The sequence below is a fragment of the Anoplolepis gracilipes genome, chromosome 3, assembly GCF_047496725.1.
Source record: "Anoplolepis gracilipes chromosome 3, ASM4749672v1, whole genome shotgun sequence".
In the NCBI taxonomy this organism is placed as follows: domain Eukaryota; kingdom Metazoa; phylum Arthropoda; class Insecta; order Hymenoptera; family Formicidae; genus Anoplolepis; species Anoplolepis gracilipes.
In genome coordinates, this window is record NC_132972.1 from 5,893,942 (window position 1) to 5,915,770 (window position 21,829).

The 21,829-nt window shown below is 33.5% G+C and overlaps 1 protein-coding gene across 2 annotated transcripts in view; it reads right to left on the minus strand.

Moving 5' to 3' along the window:
* Positions 1–21,829, minus strand: part of Ec (ubiquitin specific peptidase echinus) — a 68,084-nt gene that overhangs the window by 22,096 nt on the left and 24,159 nt on the right. Inside the window, exon 1 of one of the 2 annotated variants that reach the window (XM_072887872.1) lies at positions 443–846. The exons of the other annotated variant lie outside the window; for it this stretch is intronic. Coding sequence (XP_072743973.1) covers positions 443–490 — 48 coding nt within the window. The 5' untranslated portion in view covers positions 491–846. Of the gene's footprint in view, positions 1–442; positions 847–21,829 lie in introns of those variants that run through there. 2 annotated transcript variants of the gene reach the window in all.

The following is a 21,829-nucleotide window of genomic DNA, read 5'->3' on the forward strand; positions in this document are numbered from 1 at the left end:
ATAAAATATTTTATAAGTGTGTTTTAAATTTCATTTATTTTTCATAATAATAATCCAATCGGCGATCCAATATCATGTTGAAAATCAATTTGACATTATAGATCGCTATTATCGCTTTAACTGTCAACACAATAATATATACATTATCAACATATCAATTTCTTTGTACCGAAAAAAAAAACATACATAATATTAATAATTATAATAATGCCAATTTTTATTCTTCTATGTAATGCGAGAATATCGATGTAATAACCGTGAGATGATTTATACGCCATGGATAAGAATCAACAGGTAAGATGGGTATAACGGTATACGGTATTATATGGTGCGATATTGAACCGCAACTTACAATGACGTTCACCAGTTTAACATTGGTGAAAAACAAGAGAATTTCTATAAATCAAACAACAAAGCAGAAAAAATAAATGCAGGATCGAACCTTGGCAATCTGGAAGAGAGCCTGTCTCCGTGGTCTCTGATCCTTCATCGCTACTGGTCCGCTTACTCCAATTTGCGAAAGAACGATCCGTCACACCGGGTTATTTTGTCACAAAAATCCGCAACGAACATTCAGGAATCATCGATAAACGTATCGATCGTAATTTGCACTGTACATTACGCACTGTACTCCAAAGTGACCAAAGGAAACGCAGAACGCGATGCGGTCGCGCAAGGTACTCTCTGGCGTCGATGCAACAATGCTTGTGTCAGACGGGCCCGGGAGAGTTCAACGATGGCAGCGCTACGCGGGACTCCTGCGGGCAGGTATGAAAACGGACGAGGACCGGCGAACGCGGTCGTGGGCCCATTATAGCTCGCATACTATAGTACGCACGTATTATACTACGAGCTTATAGTACGATGTATAGTACGCTGTAGTACGATGTTCGGGGTCTTACAGGGACGCATCTCTTCCGTAAACATGTATCGAGAGATAAACTTGCGTATAAATCTCTACAAACGAAAGTTCCAATTTAATTTCAATTTCCTTGATAAATGCACACTCTGTGCATGTGTAAATTTTAATTTATTCATTAAAATATAAGTATTAATTGCTTTTTAAGAAATTATTTTTTTTTAAATATATAAACAATATCAAAGTAAATAGATTCTAACATTAATATAAACTTTTAATCCTTCTCATATATATCTCCAAAAATATATATAATAAATTATAATAAATCACAGAATAATAATAATAAAATCATAGAAATATATATCATTGTAAACGTATTTAGCATTGATATATATAATATCGTAATAAATTTACATATATTAATATAATATACGGATAACTAGATAATAAAAGCGCAAATAATTAATAAATAATTAAAAAATCATAAGAAAAAGATATAAATGTTATCTTTTAGCACAATTTATCTAGAAACAATGCTACGTAAATCCGATCCTAATATGTTTACTATAGTCTATGTAAGCATCGGCCATTTTTACTACGAGACGCTGGCGTGGGTGAGAGGCCTGGGACCAGTCTCGGTTTATAGTGAGGGGAGATTGGAGAGAGAAGAGAAGATAAGCGGCGTCAGAGAAGGGCGACCAGGTTTTCGGTGGAGCGGAAAGGGGATCAGCGAACGTAGAACGCCGCGAAAAAGCGTCGGTGTGAGGGACAAGGGACGAAGACGAAGTTGTAAAGAGCGGGGATATGGCAAATGAGACGGAATAGGAGAGGGAATCATGGGACTGACAACGTTTTACGTTACGCTACGCTGCTACGAGAGATCGTTACGCAATTTGATTCGGGAAAGAATGAACGAGCATATATAATTTGGGAACTCTCTCTTTCTCCTCAGGGTTAGGTGGATTGGATCTTTAACTCGTTCTGTGTATGATGGATTTTCTAATATTTTAAAAAATAAAGTTCTAACTATTTTATTAATCTAATAAATCTGATATATTCCACCCCCAAAAAATATATTGAGAGAGAGAGAGAGAGAGAGAGAGAGAGAGAGAGAGAGAGAGAGAGAGAAGTAAAAATAGTTTTGTAACATTTCTCTCTTTTTCTGTCTCTCTAAATATATATTTTTTTGAGTAATAGTATGAAATGTCAAATATACGTCAGATTTGTTAAATCTGATTAATAAAATAAGTAGAAATTTATTTATTTTCTAATACAATAGGTATATCAAAATATATCTTCTTAAATCATTATTTAAACCGTACCGGACAGCTTATTGTTAGATTTAATCCATCTAATCTTACGAGAGATCTTTACGAAAGAGAGAATTCTAAAATTATATATATTTTGTTATGATCATAATCCGCGGTAATTAAAATAAGGAATTCAAATACGGCATTTATTATTTATATAATTATCGAAGCGTAATCACAATATTTGTCAATAAAATACTACCTTTTAGCTGCGCAATGCTGCAAAAGCAGCTGTCGGCAGAGGAGCCCTGCGCCGTTACAAAATGGTAGAGTACACAACACAAAGATCTCTTTTTACAAATAAAATGCGCTTACATATGGCCAATACCTTCAATAGTGATCAATACGTGCAAATTTTTTCGAGTTCCTATACAATACGAGTGCCTACAATGGCGAGAAAGGCGGGGAGTTATTACGATACCAGTTATTGCAACAGAGTGCATATTGGCCCATGATAGCGTAACTGCATTGTACAAAAAGATACTTTAAATTGTCACATGTGAAGAATGATAATCAAGCATAATAAATGTATGATTAGCGTCTCGCGTGAAAATATATCTTTTTATCAATGATAAATGGTAATAAAAAAATGAAATTTACTAGTCGAATCGCACTATATTTACGCCATAATCATTAATTGCGTGCCGAATAAATAGAATTGATTATGATCAAACTTGAAACGATTTATCCAAATTGGTCGTATAAACGACATTGATTGATTTATTTAAAGTCCAAGTAAATTTATTGCAAGGTGCTCGATTTGAAAAATTAAAAGAAAGAAAAACCAATAGGTCCAGTACTCAAAGTATTAGTTTTCAGCCTTGGTTTGTTTTAGAATCAATTTAAAACCCTCTTAAGCACAAAAGAGACGCCAGAGACATTTGAAATTTTCCAGACTCGGTTTGTGTGACGCGACAACAATGAACTTTCTTCATGGAAAAACAAGGCACACAGTAAAGAAACAAATGGTGCTCTACTGTTGTAAATCCTTGATGATGACAAACACATATTTTCTAAGAAAACATCTGCGTTTCTAGCTATTGTTAAACTTTTATTTTTTAAGTTTTAAGAAAAAACGTTTATTTATATTTTTTATTGTTTTATGTAAAACAATAAAAAAGCAATTTTTATGACTCGGAGATACAAATCTCTCGAGCTTATTTTTATAAATATAAATAATTTATAAATGAATAAAATATACATTTTTCCTGCACGCAATATAAAGATATATTTTTTATTTATTAAAAATATAGAATTATCATGTTCCGCATTGCAGACAAAGAGGTCAGTTCAAAGAAAGAGCATTAGTAAATCATCTCTAAAATGTCAGCGATTCATTACTTGAAGACGTTCTCAAATCATCGCGCTTTGCATCGGCAAGCGTATCGCATAAGACTCTATTGTTCGAGACAAAGCATGAAACACAACTGAACGTTAATTTCCCACCGGAAAAATGTTCACGTGGGCGTAAAGGCGCGAAAAAGAGCTGTCAGTCTATCTATAAAACGATTGAATAAATTCTATTTATCACTGATAATCAATTCAAAATGTTAAGTTGAGAAATTTAATATTTAAATCTCTTACATAATTAATACATGTTTTCATTGAAACCCAATTATTATAAAATTAAAAATAATCCAACCGCTGTTCAAGATCCATATCTTATAAGATTTCATAAGTGCATCTGCTTTCTCGTAGTATCATTCTACAATGCAGGTGGTAACTAATAAAGTATCGCCGTTAATTAACAGAATGTTTCCTTCGACGCAATAAAATAATACAAAGTTTTATTAAAATCTTAACATTTAAATGTAATATTAAGATTTTTAAATTTTGAATGGAAAAACGTTTTTTTTGTTAAAATTTTGAGAAAACGTGTTAGGGTAGGATCCCGCAGGTGTAACGAAAGTTCTGTTTAATTCAATCGTACGACCTAGGAACATAAAAAGGGAGGCTATAAAATAGGTACAAAGGAACAGGTATAAAGATATTCGGACGCGAAGGATAGCCCCAGCTACCTGCTGCATTTTGAACAACCTGAGGTCGGTAAGTTGTCCAAACTGCTGAGCCGGAATGGATCGAGCGGAGCCTCAGGTGCGCCGATCGAGGAAACGATCCGATCCATTCGTATTCAGCGATGTGTGACTTCGTAGCAGACGACCCGCTTTTAACCCCACATGTGAGAAGTATTTACATTCGAGATGATACCCCGACAGACTCCAGTTGCATCCGGGTGTTTAGTTTCGAGTGCGCAACTTGAGAGAAAGAGAAGAGAGAGAGAGAGAGAGAGAGACTTTAGAAGGATCTTAAGTCGCCCGCTTATCATTGGATTACGATAAAAAGTCGGCGACCACGAGACTTTTTAATCTGTTTAATTCTCAAGGCGTGACAAGCCAGAAAAAATAATTACCACAATTATTATAAATTTTCATGAGAATAATTAATAAACCATATAAATGAATAAGTCATCACTTATTAAAAATGTTATATAAAGCTAATTCAAGCAATGGCAAACTAATTATTTAATAATTAATTTAATTCAACAACTAATTGTTATCATTTGCTTATATTAGTCTATAAAGCGTCAATATTTTATGAAATTATACTCAGTTATTGTTTTTATTACAAATGAATAATGATAAAGAATATTTGTCTGAATTTCTCGAATATGATCGATTCGAATTATCAAGGCGAGCTACAGGTGTCTTCGGGTTACAGAGTAGCGAATAAATGTCAACCTCGGAGCAGAGGAGCCACGCATTCTCGGTCTTCATGATCGAATGACGAGGTGAAAGGAAAAGATTTCACGTACATCGCGAATGCCAGCGCAGCGCGGCGGTACTCATCTCCCATGATTTATGCAACCTCATTGAAGATGCTGCAGGAGTTATCTCCGTGAACGCTTTGCGTTCGTTCCACAATCATTTCGTTACGGTCATCCAAGAGAATCTAGATTATAAAAAACCAATCCAAACATCACGATTGAAACGATTGATGCTATTTCTTCGTCGCGTATAAGATGACAAAATAAGAGTAAGGCTTCAAGTATCGCAAGTGTACGTTATATTTTAAAATATTCAAAAACCTGTATAAAAAAATATTTTCTTATAAAATTTTCTTATAAAATTTATTTGCAGAATTATATTAAAATACTTTAACACTGCAGGATAAGCGTTCAAATTATTTGTTCAAGGATGAAGCGAAAAAAATAGATAGCCCGAAAATCACAGTAAAGATAATATATGTATAATCAACATGTATCATCATATTTGTATTCTACGAATGGCAACCTAAGAGTGTATAATCTTATCAGTTCAGATACAGCTCAGCATCATAAGCCTTTGAAATATAAAATGATATAATTATCTAATTATGAAATCTCAACATATGAGTGCCGTGATATATCAAGAATAAATTTGTTTCGTTATATTGAAACAAAAAATAATAATTAATAAGAAATGTATAAAATTTCTTTCTCTCTCTCTCTCTCTCTCTCTCTCTCTTTGGAAAACTATAATTCTTTTGTAGCAAAATACAGATCGCATTACTAGAATTGATATGATTCTTGATACTTAATGAGAAAACATGAATATTACAAAATAGACTAGACGAACCAGAACCTTGCAAAATACATATACACGATGTTTACTATAACTGTAGACTCGAAATTGCATAGCTCGCCTGGTTTCGCTGTTTCCGGAAAGTTGTTAGTCAAATGAATGCACGGACACTTCCCACAAGATAACCTGAAAAGTTATACCGCTAGCATCCGATATGTTCTCTCACTGTAAATAAGTTTCGACATAATCTTCTCAAAATTATTCCATCAAGTTTTTTTAGAAACTTATACATTTATTCATTCATTGCCTAAATATTTCTTATATTCAGAATTTTTTTCATTTCTTTGTTGTCCTATATGTTTATATATATTCTTTATTATTCGTATAAATTTCATTCAATTATTCATTTTTTTTTTTAAACAATTGTTGTTAAATAACCTTTTCATATAATTTATTAAAATTAAATTCTGTATTAATTCTGTATTAAAAATTGATAATTAAATAAACATGACAATTAATATTACGATTGAAAAGATATTCTGACAGTTCAAGAGTCACGTGCATCGACTATGTCGATATTTCATTGTATCGTGAAATAATGCGCACGTGCTACAACTACTGCGAAATAAGAGAGAGGTAAAAGAGTACATAAACACATTGATATCAAATTGTAGGTAAGAAGAAAGTGCAATCACATACGTGCACCTGCAGGTGGATCGCTTTTACAAGATTTAGTAAGCGAATTCCTTTCGACGACGAGAAGGTAATCGACATAATTATCACTGAGAAAAACGACAAAAACCATTGATTATTATCAAGCCGACAAGTATTTACCGAGCATTTCCATCACACGCCCTGATTGCAGATTTAAGTCTAAAAGACGAGACTAGGAATTAAATACAACCGCAATATATGAATCGATTTGCAAACATAAATATTAAAGTAGTGAAAAACTCTTGCTACATAAGTCAATTATAAATTGTAAAAAAAATTCACATTCTTCTGCTTTATTTATTTTCTAGCAATACTTGCAGGCCATATATAAGATTATAGTAGATTTTCAAAGAAATTAAAAAAAAAAGTGACGTGAACCAAAGTTACAATTCTATTACTTGTCAGTTTTCGAGGGCTTTCATGAAACCCGCCAATGTTTATCCCTTCTTTCATACGAAGTGTTATAGTCGGACATACACCTTCCAAAGCTACTCGCACGTGCGCCGTTCACCGCGTGAAGAAGAAGACGACGAAGATGGAAGAAAAAGAAGAAATAAATGCCACGAAGAGACGGCGGAGAGAGCGGCAACCTGGAGGCAAAACTGGTTTTCTCTACGTTGTTACGATGGTCCACGCGGCGCGGCGGCGTCATCATCAACGCGCCGCATACATACATACATACGCACGTGGCGGTACGTCGAGATTAAAGCGGAATCATCGTTTGATTTAATGCCAGCACGAGGCGATATCGAGAAAATGTGTGAATCGAACGCGTGAAAGAGCGGAACTTGCGCAAAAACTGTTTTGCAACGCGTGACCGTAACGTGAGCGTGGTTCACGCGGAATCCCCGGTGAACGTACATATCCGCTCCAGCTAGTCAATCACGAGCATGCAACTAGAATTCATTGTATATTAATGTGACATAGATTTTTCTATTAAATTACTTTCGCGAAAACACTAATTCCAAGTGGTATTTCATAAAGTTATAAAAAATATGGGATGTATTTAAAATATGTTAACCGGTTCTCACATACCGGTTCAATTATCTAGTTTATTCCATTCTATGATTGTCCTTCTACCTTTAAAAAATGAAGTGTTTTGCCGCGTATTCTTATAATGTAAAAAAAATACCGTAAGCACAAATGACTTATATCGAAGTGCCATAAAGGGGACGAGCTTAATGTACTCGTTAGATGGAGGTAATACACTGACACGCATTTTAACCGCGTGCGAGAGGAACCACAATCGTGAGTCTCCACACAGTGAGAGGAGAAAATCCGTTGTTTTCGTATAGTAATATGGCCTGCAGGAGGCCATATTACTTGAAAAAAAAATAGTAAGATGGAGAGAAAGAAGTGGAAAAGAAGGAAGAGAAAGAAGCGAAAGAGAAGGAGAAAAAGAGAGAAGGAGAGATGACGTGCTAGAGGAGGAACGACAGAGAACCGGTTTTCCGAGGGTAAGAAGAGTGAGCGGAGTGGAGTTGTATATGAGTAGTAAAGAAGGCCAGCGTGGCCTGTTACGAGAGAGAAAACCGGTTTCACGATCCAAACTGGAGTAAAAGTATATTGCATCGTCGACGACGATGCGCTTCACCGAATTGTCCCGCGCACTTCCATGTTTACAATTCAAAACATATAGGTGCTCCAGAAATAGTTATGATGTCAGAATAAATAATAACATACGATTCGACAAGAGACTACAAATAAACATGTTCATTGACCAGTGAAAAGAGATTATATAAAAATTTAAAAAAAAAATTAAAAATAAAAATTATTTTATTAATTAAAATTTAATATTAAAAAAAAGTATGCAATTATGTCATATTATTCCTTCTCAATCTTTCTCGAGATAAATATTGGAGCTGCGTCTTTTATTTGTTACATGTAGACGCTCTCTTCCTCAATAAACAAGTTTTCAGATTAGAATCATTATCGTTTTTCAAACAGAAACGATTACCATCACTTTTCATTAAGACGCCTTTTCCTTGTAAACATGTAAACTAAATATAAAATATATAAATAAAAGTAAGTTTGGAAAATAAATAAAAGATTACACAGTTAGCAAGCATTAATTGTCACTCATAATACAGCTTTCGTTCCAAATTGTTTGAATAAAAATCAAACATGATTTTATCGTGCAATAAATTTATCGCGCGTGTTATTGGACTCTGTTGTTCTCCTCTTTCACAGTAAGAGAACCAGATACCCTATTGGACGATTGTTCACATTCATTGTCTTTCAGATCAATCGATCGAAAGGTTACTCTTGGTTGATTTCGATCGAACAAGAAATCGATTTTAACAAACGTGCTATTGTAAAATTAACAATAATTAATGTTTACAAATTTAGATGTATAGCAATTAATATTCGTTTGTAAACTTTGTATTAACCTTATCTCACACACCTAAGTAAAGTTTCTAATTAATTATAATATTATGTTTTGCTAAATAACACATTACACATGAGAAAGAAATTAAATAGTGATGTATGAGAGAAGATAATAAAGCACGAAAAAATAAATATAATATATATAATTACAGATATCTTTTCTTCTTTAAATCATAAAAATATATTTTCTCACACACTGTCTACGTATTATAGCGAAGAACATTATTGCGCACCATATAGTGAGCAAAAACTGTAAAAGGCAACAAACATCTCGGTAATTCCATCGGGATGATCTTTACCCCCGCTTCTGCTTTTCGTGAAAAAATGTCCAAGGACAAAGGCAGCGCGGGAAAGATTCCCATTGGGTACGCGGTTCCCGCGAATTTACTTGGGGTGATTTCAACGCCGGCCATCGTGGAGGGAAGATGATCTGTTGGAGGCAGCCATGCTGCGCACGAGACCATTATCATCACCAGGAGTCCATTTACTCTCAACATTAATATCTCCCACACCTCACTAAAGAAAACTTATCTTTTTACGAAAATATTTCTCTCTCAGGTATACTTTGTCTAATCAAGTCTTAGCACTTTTATATTATAATTAATATAATCGTTACTGCTTTCTTACAGCAAATATTAACCGACTTACATTTTCGGCATGATATTTATTCCTAAAATTATATTATTTAAAAATTTATTTTTCTGAAGTTTACATAAAACAATCTCTAGTTAAAAGCATAATTCTCCATCATTTACATAAGATTTAGGATACTACGTATATTCGAAGGAGTTTTCCTGGCTAGTACGAGTGAGCGGTTCTTTGTTCTTCCATGGAAGGGACCGAGGTCAAACGAAACGTGAGGGAGAGTGGTCCATGGTCTCGCAGCATCCACAAACCAGTTTCCGTTAAAAAGATCTGCTCGGCGGCGCCACCATACGATGGCTGTAAACGCGCCTTCCGAGAAATCGCGTTCTCCAGGGCGGGAGGATGTTGACCTGCCATCGCCATTTTGAATCACGGGATACGTGATCGTAGTACTATATACTCACTCACAGCTGGTACCACGAATATTACTCATACACGACGTATACGAGCGCACGAGCACGTGCGCGCCTCGATATCGAGTCACGTATCGCGAGAGATTATTTTTATCGAAAAGTTATATCTCTACATTGTGGTACATAAATTTATACTCGTAAACTTATAGCATTACTATTGATAAGCATCAATACTATCGCTGCTGCAATTTTTCAATAAAAACAATTCAATCTTTCCTTCAAAAAAGAATAGAAAAAATTATTAAAAAAGTCTGTGAATAACTGTCAGAGTGATATGTAGTATTATATAATACTTTCGCTTCATTTGTAGTATTACAATAACAGGAAGGCAAATTTAATATAACTCGAATTTATTAGCCTTTTAAAAATTTCTTATACCTGAATTGCAATAATTTACGATTAGGTATTGTTTATATAAGATATGCCTATATACAGGGTGTTCCGAAATGACCGGTAAATATTTTAATGATAGGTTCTTTAAAATAACAAGTGATAAAAGAATTAGATAAATTAGATAAATTCATAGAAGAACTTTTATCACTTGTTATTTTGTCGTACCTAAACACGTGAATTCTCAGCCCTACCATTCGTGAAATATAGTCGCTCCCAGTTTGAAAATTATTGTAGCCTCGACATTTTTGTATTAAACTTTTCGTCTTAAAATGTTTTTAAAGAATCTGCCATTAAAATATTTACCGATCATTTAGGGACACCCTGTATACTGCATACACATATAAGTTGCCCTATTACTCATATTTGCTAATCAGTATTGTATTACGCACAAATCAATCGGCATAATAAGGTTACGTCAAGCTGTGTCATTGAATTCAAAGAGAATTATTATCGCCAGAACAATAAGAAAGTTACAAAATAGTGAAACATATCCGTACATCAGAAACATAATCATTCATAAATAATAATAAAATAAATTTTTTTTACTGTGTTTATTACTTTTTCTAATTTTTTAAAATTTATATAATACATTAAATCATTTATATTATCGATCATTCTAAAAATACCTTTGTTTTGTGCTTATTTAATTAACATTATTATTAAGATCTATTTCATTATTAATTAATCATTGATTTATTTCATTGTAAATTTCATTCAAAAATAATACATAAGATCTTTGTATTTCTTGACGAATTTGTTTCTTCGAATCAAGAAACTCGCCATAGTATTAGTTAGATTAGAATATGCCTACTTAATATAAAATATGCTGTCAGCATCAACTACTTATTAATATAAAAGATTACCTTCTGGCAAGTTTAAAACGTTCGAATAGGTACACCTGTTGGCATGCCACGAAGCATTAAATCAACATTCACTGAATGTTAAACAGCTCCATCGAGAGAGATAACCGTTCTCCATATTCAAGCTAATTTTATTCATATCAATTTTATCATATTTCAAAACAACTCCAAAAGTTCCGGCGAAACAGTTTCTTACTGCTGCACGAACTAATCGACCTACTTTAGAAAACGAGATATTCTACTATAAAATTTAAATATTTTTAAAAGTTTAATTAATCGGAGAATAAGCGTTTCAAAAATAGATTCTAGTAAACGTGTGAAAACATATATATTGAAACTTTTTGATAGAAAAATATTTCTTTGGGATATATTTTTTTTTTTTTTGTATATGTGAATTTTATCTAACGTCTCAAAGTCTTCTATCTGAATTAATCTTAAGATGTCGGTAGCAAAGACATCTCCATTCGGCGTAACAATTTTCTACAGATCATTACCTTTAGAATCTATAAATCTGGCAGAGGATATGTTTTTCTTCACTGTATATCGTGTTCAATTGTCGGAACAAATCGGCATTTTACTTGACTCTATCGAATATCTGCCCTTTTATAGATTAAACAAGTAATTGAAAATTTTATAAGACATAAAAATATTAAATAGAAACTAATAATAAGTATGCTATTTTTACAGCAAATTGTGTCACTTGTAAAATTAAATTAATATAATTACGTCACTTATAATAGACTAATATTTTTAATTTAATTAATATTTTTAATTTTAATCAATATTTTTAATTAATAATAACACAAATTATATAGTATGTGTTATTTAATACTAATTTAACATATTAAAAAAATGTATTCAGTATATCATAAAAATATATTTAATTTTTTAAATATATTTATGACATATACATACCAAAATCAAATTCGAACTGTTAGCTGTCAATTTAGATTTACAATATAATCACTCAACATAATCACTCGTATCCAATTTATTTTCATGATCAATTTCTGTCACGAATTAAAGTCCCGGAATAGTAATGCGTACGTGCAGACATCGCTTTTGATACTCATTTACATAGTTATATATTACTATCTCTTACATATTCATATAGCTACTCGACCGTACGATCCTTTGATCGGTGAATCGCAAGAAAGAGAATCATTCGCAGATGTTAAGAAAGGAATTGAAGATTTTATATAAGATTAAGCATGAATGTTACTTTTCTTTTCTGGATTTAATTTTTCTATTTTATTTATATTTAAGCATTTTACATAATAATCTTTAAAACGTAAACTGTGTTTTAAAAAATAATATATAAAAAAAATATTATTAAAATGTCACTAACTAATTTATTACTTTTTGCAGAATAAGAACAATTTCTCCAAATGACAACAATTATCTAGAATATTACAAGAAGAACATTTTAAAATATATATCGTATATATTTTAATTAAAATCTTAATTAAAATATATACGAAACTACGTACAACAAGATAACCCGTGAAAGTCTAATAAGGCGAATCGAACGTTTCGTGAGCGAATTTGGCACTCGAAAGAAAGAATGGACGAAACAATAAGCATCGACGCGTAATTACCTTCTTATCTGATGCGAACACACTTGCACTGACACGAGAAAATTATCATGACCTCTGTGAGTGAGCGTCGGCCATGTGAACCTACGAAGCAGAAGCTGTTCCGGTGGCGGCTTCCGGTTCAACCTGACCTCCACACTCTCCTGCCCCTTTCCTCTTTCGACTTAGTCTCTCATTCAACCACCATCTTTCCTATCTCGTGGGCATTTTACTATACCATTGCCTACCACGTGGTCACGGTGGTTGAGCCACGTGGGACCAAACTCAAGTGTGCTTTAATAATATCGGGGTCCCCGGCATATATGTACTCCGATTGGCCCTGATGCTAAACACTATAAAGTGTGATATACTCTCATGGAATCATAATACCCTTTCCTACTCTCGCTATATGCGTGTAATTTTTTTTTTCTTTTTTTTCCGCAATGCACTTTTCTTTGCATCATTTATTCATACTTGATTACAAAAAGATTGTGTATCAATAATTTAGTTTTCTAAAACTTACTGAATAATTGTTAGGTATTTTTCAATTAATCGCGTATAACATGTTAATTGTAAAATATTATAAATTTGTTTTAAAAATGATAAAGATAATCATAAATCATGTAAGATATAATTTCTTATAAAATTGATGAATGTCTTCCACTTTTTCATTGAATTATTTAACATAAAAAGTTTATGCGGCGCCTCCCTCTTATTTTCCACTTTAATTCGCCGCCTCTTCCTTCGTATCTTGCTTTTCGTATTTCCCTCCGTTATCTTATTACAAAAGAAAATCTCTCTTCTAAGCATAATTAAGAACGAGGTTATCACGCTTACAAGCTATTACCCATCTTTTCTTTAATCAAAAAGTGTAAATTTGCTACAAACAGATTGCGTCATCTAAATTTAAGACAGCTCTGTTCTGTTGTTTTATTACAATGATGTAGCCTTTCGGATTTTTTATAAATATTTATATATAACATGTCCTATCATAATTATAATAAATAATAAATATAATTATAATAAAGGTCACATTAATAATAGATACATTATTTAAAAAAAACTAATTTCCCCCAATTTATTCCACATTGATTTTACATTAAATTAAATTTAAGATCAGGCAGAAATAGGATGGGCAGAAAATTAGAGAGTGTATTATTGCAATGAGTCATTGCTGAATCAAAGGAAGTAACTTTTAGGGATAGATTCAGACTTCTTTGAGACGATCACTCCCACGCGAGGCAGCTACCGTGTCGACGATAACTTTATTCCTGAGATTGATCAATGGATAACAGTGTATTCCTCGTGAATTACTATCTGTTATAGCACAAAATGTATCTTCAAAAATAAAATACAGGGCGCAAAGCTTTTAGTAAAGTTTTCGATCGTAATCTCCATTGTTATACAATTTTACTGTTCTCGTGATGGAAAAAAAAAATTTATTCAAGCAGTTTGAACGAGAAAATAAATTTTATCCAAAACATCGAAGGCGAAAATCTGATACCGCAATACATTATAATACTGTTTTTTTTTTTTTTTTTTTTTTTTTTGCGCGCGACAATTACAACTTTAGATATCTCGCCGATTGCTGTTGCCGATAACGCATTCGTAGCAAGAATAATGATTTAACGCAACCCTTGTTAGCGACGATATTATCATAGTACGCATTATCGCGTTACATTACCTTACCAAATCGTCAGTAATAGCGAAGCGACGGCGCGTTGCGTCGACTCGTGAGAGCAACAAAATTACAACGATGATTACCTGTCCGCCGTTAATTCAAGTACTAACGATTCTCAGCATGAGGATTCCCACGAGACTGTCTCGTACGAACGCATGTTTACCCGCCCATGTACCGGGCTCCTCCGAGTAGAAACTAGGAACAAAACTCGCCCCCGTATTTGCTGCCGCATTGGCTACTTCCTTTTCTTTGCTTTAATGCATCTTCGTGCGAAGGAGTTTATGTTGTGATGCGGCATATTCATTTTCAAATAAATATCTTCTTGGCAAAATCAAATCTTGTTTTAACGTAGGAACGAACGAATGGAAAACGAAATAATGGCTTAGGGTAAACTAGGGATATGATGGCCATAGGCTGTAATTTTTTCAATAATCGCTACATAGTGCGTTTTTTTAGTCATTATCAAAGATAATCGATATTTACATAGTAGTTTATGTACATACATTGTTCGAAATAACGATATTGTGAATTTTATATCATATTTTTACTTTTGACTACCTGCAAAGTTTTTCATTTATCCACTAAAAACTGTTATAGCGTCGAATAAATTACAGTTTATCGTAATCGACGTTAGATATATTATAAAGATATATAAATTGTTATATAACCTATAATTTTTATTTTCGTTTTCACTATTTTTTTATAATTATTATGGTCATCCTTAAAAGTTGGGTAAGATGGCCAATGCTTATGTTGTACTATTTTGATAATATAAAATTTCTATTAAATATTTTCCTTTTAATTTCGATAATATTACGTAATTTAAGCTTCAGTGAAGATAATATGTCAAATATTATTAAAAAATAACAAAATAATAAAAGTATGTTTTTTGCATTTTAAAAAATTGTGGCCATCTTACCTGAGTTTACCCTACACGGTAAAAAATTTTGTTAAATTTAACATTTGTTAAATTTAACAATTTTGTGTTAAATTTAACACATTTCTCGTGTCCCAATTTATCCACTCTAATTTTAATGTTAATTTAACAGCAGACAAATATGTAAACAAATAACACAAATAATATGTAAAAAATTAATACAAAAATGTGAATTAGTGTAAGATTTATTTGTTAATTGTGTTGTTTTAATTCTCAGAAACGGTGAATAATAACTCAATGCAGAAAAGTTAAAATAACAGAAAAATTTCTACACAAGAAAATTTCAACAGAAGTACAAAATATTTTTTATCGTGTATATTATGAGCAGATTGTGTATTCCGACCACGTCGTAATCCTTCAAGTCGTTACTACTTTTTACAAATCGTTCAAAAATAAAAGTAACACTTAGGTAGAAGAAGTTGAGGAAAGTTTGAACGTTCAGTTTAATCACAAAGAAGTTTAAAAGCGCACGGTTAACCGCATTTTACGACTATTCAAGCAGCGTTTTCCACAAGGTTTCTTGAAAAGCCGGCCCATTCCTCCTTATCCCGTTCCCCGCGAATTACTCGTCGGCACGAGCTCGATGTAAGAAAAACTTTTCAAATCATTAATACATTGCGCTCCACGACAGGAAAACATCAAAGAGACGTCGCTAATTTCCTGCAGCATTCTTAGCGTCTTCTCCAAAGGCGTTAGGACTATCTTCTTTTCAATACACGCAATTTAGTTCTTGCGCGTCAATAAAAGTATCCATATTATTCGTAAGTAAGTATAATTCTTCTACGACATATATAAATTCTTCCATGCGAAGAATTACCTGCCACAAGTATTCGAACACTGTAATATAATTAGTAGTTCTTATATCACGGGTGTATAATCGAAGAACTCATTACGAATAAAAATCAGGAAAATAATCACTCGCGCAAAATGTGTCCAACGTAAGGGAATTGCAGAACGCAGACGAGAAGAGAGAAAATTGTTTAATCGATCTGCTGGTAAAAAGAAGCGGAAGAAAAATAACGATCGCTGGAAAATGGAAGGAAATATCTTCCATTTGCGATCCTCGCCATCGAACGAAAGGAATGTATCGAAGCGGCAGCGCAGTTACAAGAACCGCAAGAACGGATAACCGGGCGCCTATCAGCGGCAGTTAACCGCCGCTTGCACTCCTGCTCTTTTCTTTCCCCTTTTTTTTTCGCCTGCCTTCTGCAACTCGCTACCTCATTCTAATACACGACCGCGCCCACAATGCTCCCGTTCAGCGTTAAAATCCCGCATAAGGCGCACTAACTGTCGCACAGGACACGTCACCACTGTTAGAAAAGAGCGACAATGGTTCTTTGTAAGAAAATTCTTTTCTTTTTTCTCTTCTTTTCACAAAAATCAGTACTTTTATTTCCGCGTCATATTTCGTTAAAGCTTTCGATCTGTCAATGAAAACAAAAGGCAATCCGAGACTTGTTAAAGATATAGAATGTCGAAACGCATGAGTCATATCATGTAATATATCGCGATTTCTTCTAGATGACCACTCATGGATCACGGTGATCGAGACGATGTGGGAGTACACAGTGATGTCATTGACAGCGCCAAAGATAAGAGGCGCGGAATTTTACGCTAGAGTGAATTTCTCGTGGATTACATAAATCGCGTATATATAGCGCATTAAACGGCATTCTTTCAAGTGACTGTTATATGTCATGATCTCGACATGTATTCTGCTATGTCCTTTATTATATCTTTATTATCCTTTATTACACGAACAAGCCGATTACGATCCTAAATGGCATTCAAGAATGGAATTGGGTCGCGAAGAAACAAACGTGTTGATAAACGTTTACGTCTTTTGACATTCCCAACGAGACACTAAAAAATGAAATGTGCCATTTGTACCGCGAAAATGATGAATTAAATTTGCATGAAATATATAAACGGAACTAATTTTCTCTCCGGATATTAAATTCGTACAATTTTATGCGAAAGAAGACGGAGAAGAAGCTATATAAATAGTTATGTGTATATAGAATTAAGTTAATTACAGTAGAATAAATAAAAAATATACTTTTTTATAATATATTATACGTTCTTATATATTTTAGAGATAATATATATAGATCCTACTAGTATACTAGTATAAGTATCAAGCGTATGAGAGATTTATTAACAAGAAGGTTTATTACTAGTGTTAGTTAAGACGTGCGAACGCTGCAACTTCCATAAAGAAATTCTCTTAGTTCTCATTGTCAGAACTTGAGATGAGCGAAACGGTTCTGGTCCACTACAACCTAGACTGCATTACAGATACACTAACGGATGAGTGTTTCCTAAGTCCATCGAAGCGTCGAAGGCGTTAGATTTCACAGGCTGATCCACATTAAAGAAATCGCTCGAGCAAAAAGATAGGAACTTAGATAAACCTGCCATAAGACAGCTCAAATTAACACAGTAGGCCGTGCGTGAGTTATGAGATGCAACACGTATAACTATCATTTTAATTGTGAGTCATAATAAATATTATCCACATATTATATTTACGAATCTAACTAAGAAAGTTAGCAATAATAATAAAAATTATTAAATACAGAGTTGAAAAATAAATTGATAATTATTCTCCCTTGCAAACTTATTTAGATTTTATTTTCAGACGTCCTTCTTTCATCTATTCACAAAAAAAAAAAAAAAAAAAAAAAAAAAAAATCGTATCTCAATTAAAAATGTCAACAATTAATTTATTCGCGTTTCCTGCAGCTACGCGTCAATTTCCATCCTATCTCAGACAAACATGACGACATGTCACGGACCGAGCGAAAAAAAAATCGTGCGTACGCGTAGGCGGTCGAGACACATTCACGCTTACTCTCTACGCGTCTGCGTGTGCGTGCGAGAGTACACACGGCAACATACATATGCACGTGCGAACTTACGATCGACGCACGCGTTTCTCAGTCTCGCATCGCAGACTTTTCCCACACGTGGTTCTTAGTTAGACACGGAGCTCCCTTTTCTGTTCTCCTAAGTCGACTTCGTTCTGTCTTAATCCCCACCGTTGCCCTTCCCATATACGAGTCTTCCCTATTTCTTCCCCATTTCTCTCGTTATTCCTTCTCCTCTTTTTCGAATAAGCGACCGTTGCACAAAGGTAGTCATGTATGACTTTATGATTTTCGCAAGGACTTTTACTCGTAATCTATAATTGGAAACTATCTAAAGAGAAATTTTGAAGCCTTAAAGAATTAGATACTATAATATTCCAATTATGCATTTTGTAAGTTTCACATATAAATACATAATTCCAAAAAAGGTGATAAAATTAAACTAAATTCTTCAATCGAATTTTTCTATCTTTGTCGAAACAAAAAATATCACAGATTTATTTTAGTAATTCCGAGAGCATCCCGTGTAATAAATACCAATAACGACTTAATTTTTCCTATCGTTCTGTCCACAGTGCAGTAGCGCGTCACGTAATCATTGAATGACCATAAAATATACCGCGTAATCATGCATTAGATCAGTCTACAGCGACATCGGCAAGATAAAGTTAATAAGCCGTGGCGAAGCGGATGAAGTTCGAAGGATGCGCAAAGTAACGACACGGTTGTCTGATCGCGAAATCAAAGTTGGAAGCGAGCAAATGCGCGTTTCGCTTTCCTTTACGAACGAAAGCGAAGGAGGCGATACACCTTTTGCGGGCGAGCTTCCGGTTCCTTCCTTGCATCGAGCAGATATCACCTGGCGATGAGTCAGAAAAGTCGCTTCCCAGACACCTGCTGTCAGAATCGCGTAGCAGGTTCCATCCGCCATTAGTCACGTGTGTGTTTGTGCATGTGTGCGTTTCTCCCCTCAAGGGTCGGACTACTTGTGTGTGCCCTCAATATAAATGTGTGCCCCGCGTCTTCCTCCATTGTCACCAAAATGAGTCCCGGATTCATGGGCCAGCGACTTGTGACATCACGGAACCTTCGGGCACTCCTGCTTCTACGACGCCTTGCTTCGTTGACACGATCGCACTTAACTCGTTGCTTTTTTGCCACAAAGAAATATAGAGGCAAACCTCGCTAAATTCGATCAAGATAAAAAAAAAATGCACGCGAGCGTGATTGGTAAAAGGAAGATAAAGATAAAAAATTGATAAAGATAATTAAGATTTACTAAATTGCAGCTTGATCGTTCTCTCCGATGAATCTTTTTAATTTAACACCACGAGACATCTGCATCACGTGGATCACGAAACAGCTGTGTCTCGATGAGGATACCTAGCACGCGTCAGTGTTCTTATACCCTCATTTTGCGAAAGGTAAATCTCGAGGAAGATTGGGTCAGGTGTACATCGATCACGTGCCGGCAGCTGGAAGATGCGCTTTTTTCATCTCGGATAACATCGTTTTTATCTCCTTAAATAGATTTTTTATGGTCAATCATTGTGATATTTAGAACATATCATTAAAGTAATTTTTAAAACGTTTTTTTCATTTACAGATAAATAAAGAACTTTTAGAAAAATTAAATATCTATATAATAATTCTCATTATTTCAATAATTAAATTACTAAATTTTAGCGCTTTCTTTAATCGAATTGAAACAAGGAGTTTCATATAAAGCCAAGGAGGATTATTAAAATTCCCCAAATCATACAAATAGTTTATATAATTTATATAATTATCAATATTCTCGCCACACGTTCAGAGTTCTTTATATAAGAGAATATATAACGTAAGTTTTAACTACGTGTAAATTTAACTATCTCAACGGATTATAAAGAGTTTAATTATAATGTAGAAATCTGATCATCGGATGTACGGAAACTTGTGTAAAGTAGAAGCGCTGTACAATCGGTGACAAATAGTAGAGGAGAAAAGTGCATTGTCTTACACTATGGGAACAATTGTAGCGTGAGCAGCGTCAAATGTATTAAAAGTATACATCAGGATCGCGGACCGCTTTCCAGCCTTTTACAGCGCCATGTTGAACCAATTAGGTTGGGAAACTCATTCAACCGAAGGAGATAATTAACACGCGATAACGCTTACACGGATGTGAGTAGAATAGCCCTTCCGGTTTAACGCGACAAAGGTGTTAATCGATAAGTAACATGTGCCAAACAATGTGCTTTCTTGTGATTACTTATGATCAGCAATTGTGAATATCAAAGCTACATTTCTCTTTATAAAAGGGATGACGAGAGGGACCTTGAACTTCAACTAGGGCGTGAGTGCAGGAAACATGAACGCGAGAACGACATGGCATAAGGATCGTCCTAAAAGATAAATAATAATAAGACCAAAAATATAAATATGTAAATATAATGTGTAATAAATGCTTTGTCTCATGTATCTAATAAAACAGAGTTGATTTATATATATATATATATATATATATATATATATATATATATATGACGTTTCGTAAATTTTAACTAACTATAAAATAAAATAAAATGATACGTTGAAATAGCAAAAATGTTTGCAAAAACAATGAATCTATTTTTACATTTACTTAGGCAGATGGTATTAATCAATTGTCGCACAGCTGAATACAACTTACAGATACAAAAATAGCTTAATTGCTTCCGGAAGCTATACTCGACAAGTTGTTACCTTTCATGACAGGTGTTACGAAAATAATAACAGGTTACATATGCCATTACTACTGCACGCGTGCATATATAGGGTTAACATTAACTCTCAGTGAATCATTTATTTTACACACGTCATGTTTACAAGTAAAAATGTTGCAAAATGTTTGAAGAAAGAAATATTCAATTTAAATAAAACAAATGCGCCTTCTTCTCAAGTATATATTTAATTAATAAAGTTCTTCAACTTTTTAGCGAATACTTGATAATATCTAATGATGAACGCGAATCAGTAAGCAAATATATAAATATAAAAATGAATAAATATAAAAAAATGTATGTGTAAAATCATTGGCAAAGTAACGTTGGTTGGACATTGGACATTACAACACCGTTACATACGGTAATCAAGATAAACAACTAAACACAAGACTACTCTCTCATACTAATTCTTTCTGTACATTTATAACGGAAAGACCACTCGCCAGTAGTTTAAGAACAAGAAGAATATATTTTCTCGCAACTTTTCCAAACAAACAAGTCCATCATTTTCTTCATTATTGCAATTTCAAGATTTACGAAATTATACATGTATATGAGTTTAGCATCTCATTTCTTGATGACGTATTAAAATTTTATAAAAGTCCTCGACTATTCCAAGAATCTCCGGGCTAGTTCGACAAAACAGTAAAACTGAATTCTAATTCTAATTGGAGATTTTATTTATCTAACAGGAGACAAGACTTTCTAATAATCATATCTTTAAATATTACGACAGATTATTACAAAAAGATGAAAATACGATTATATAAGCAAAATTCTATAAATTAAAGGATCAGTAAGAAACGAAGGTATAAATCGATATTACGTAACATTAAATTTAAAAGTACTCGGAAGTATCTTTAGACCTATTGTGAAAA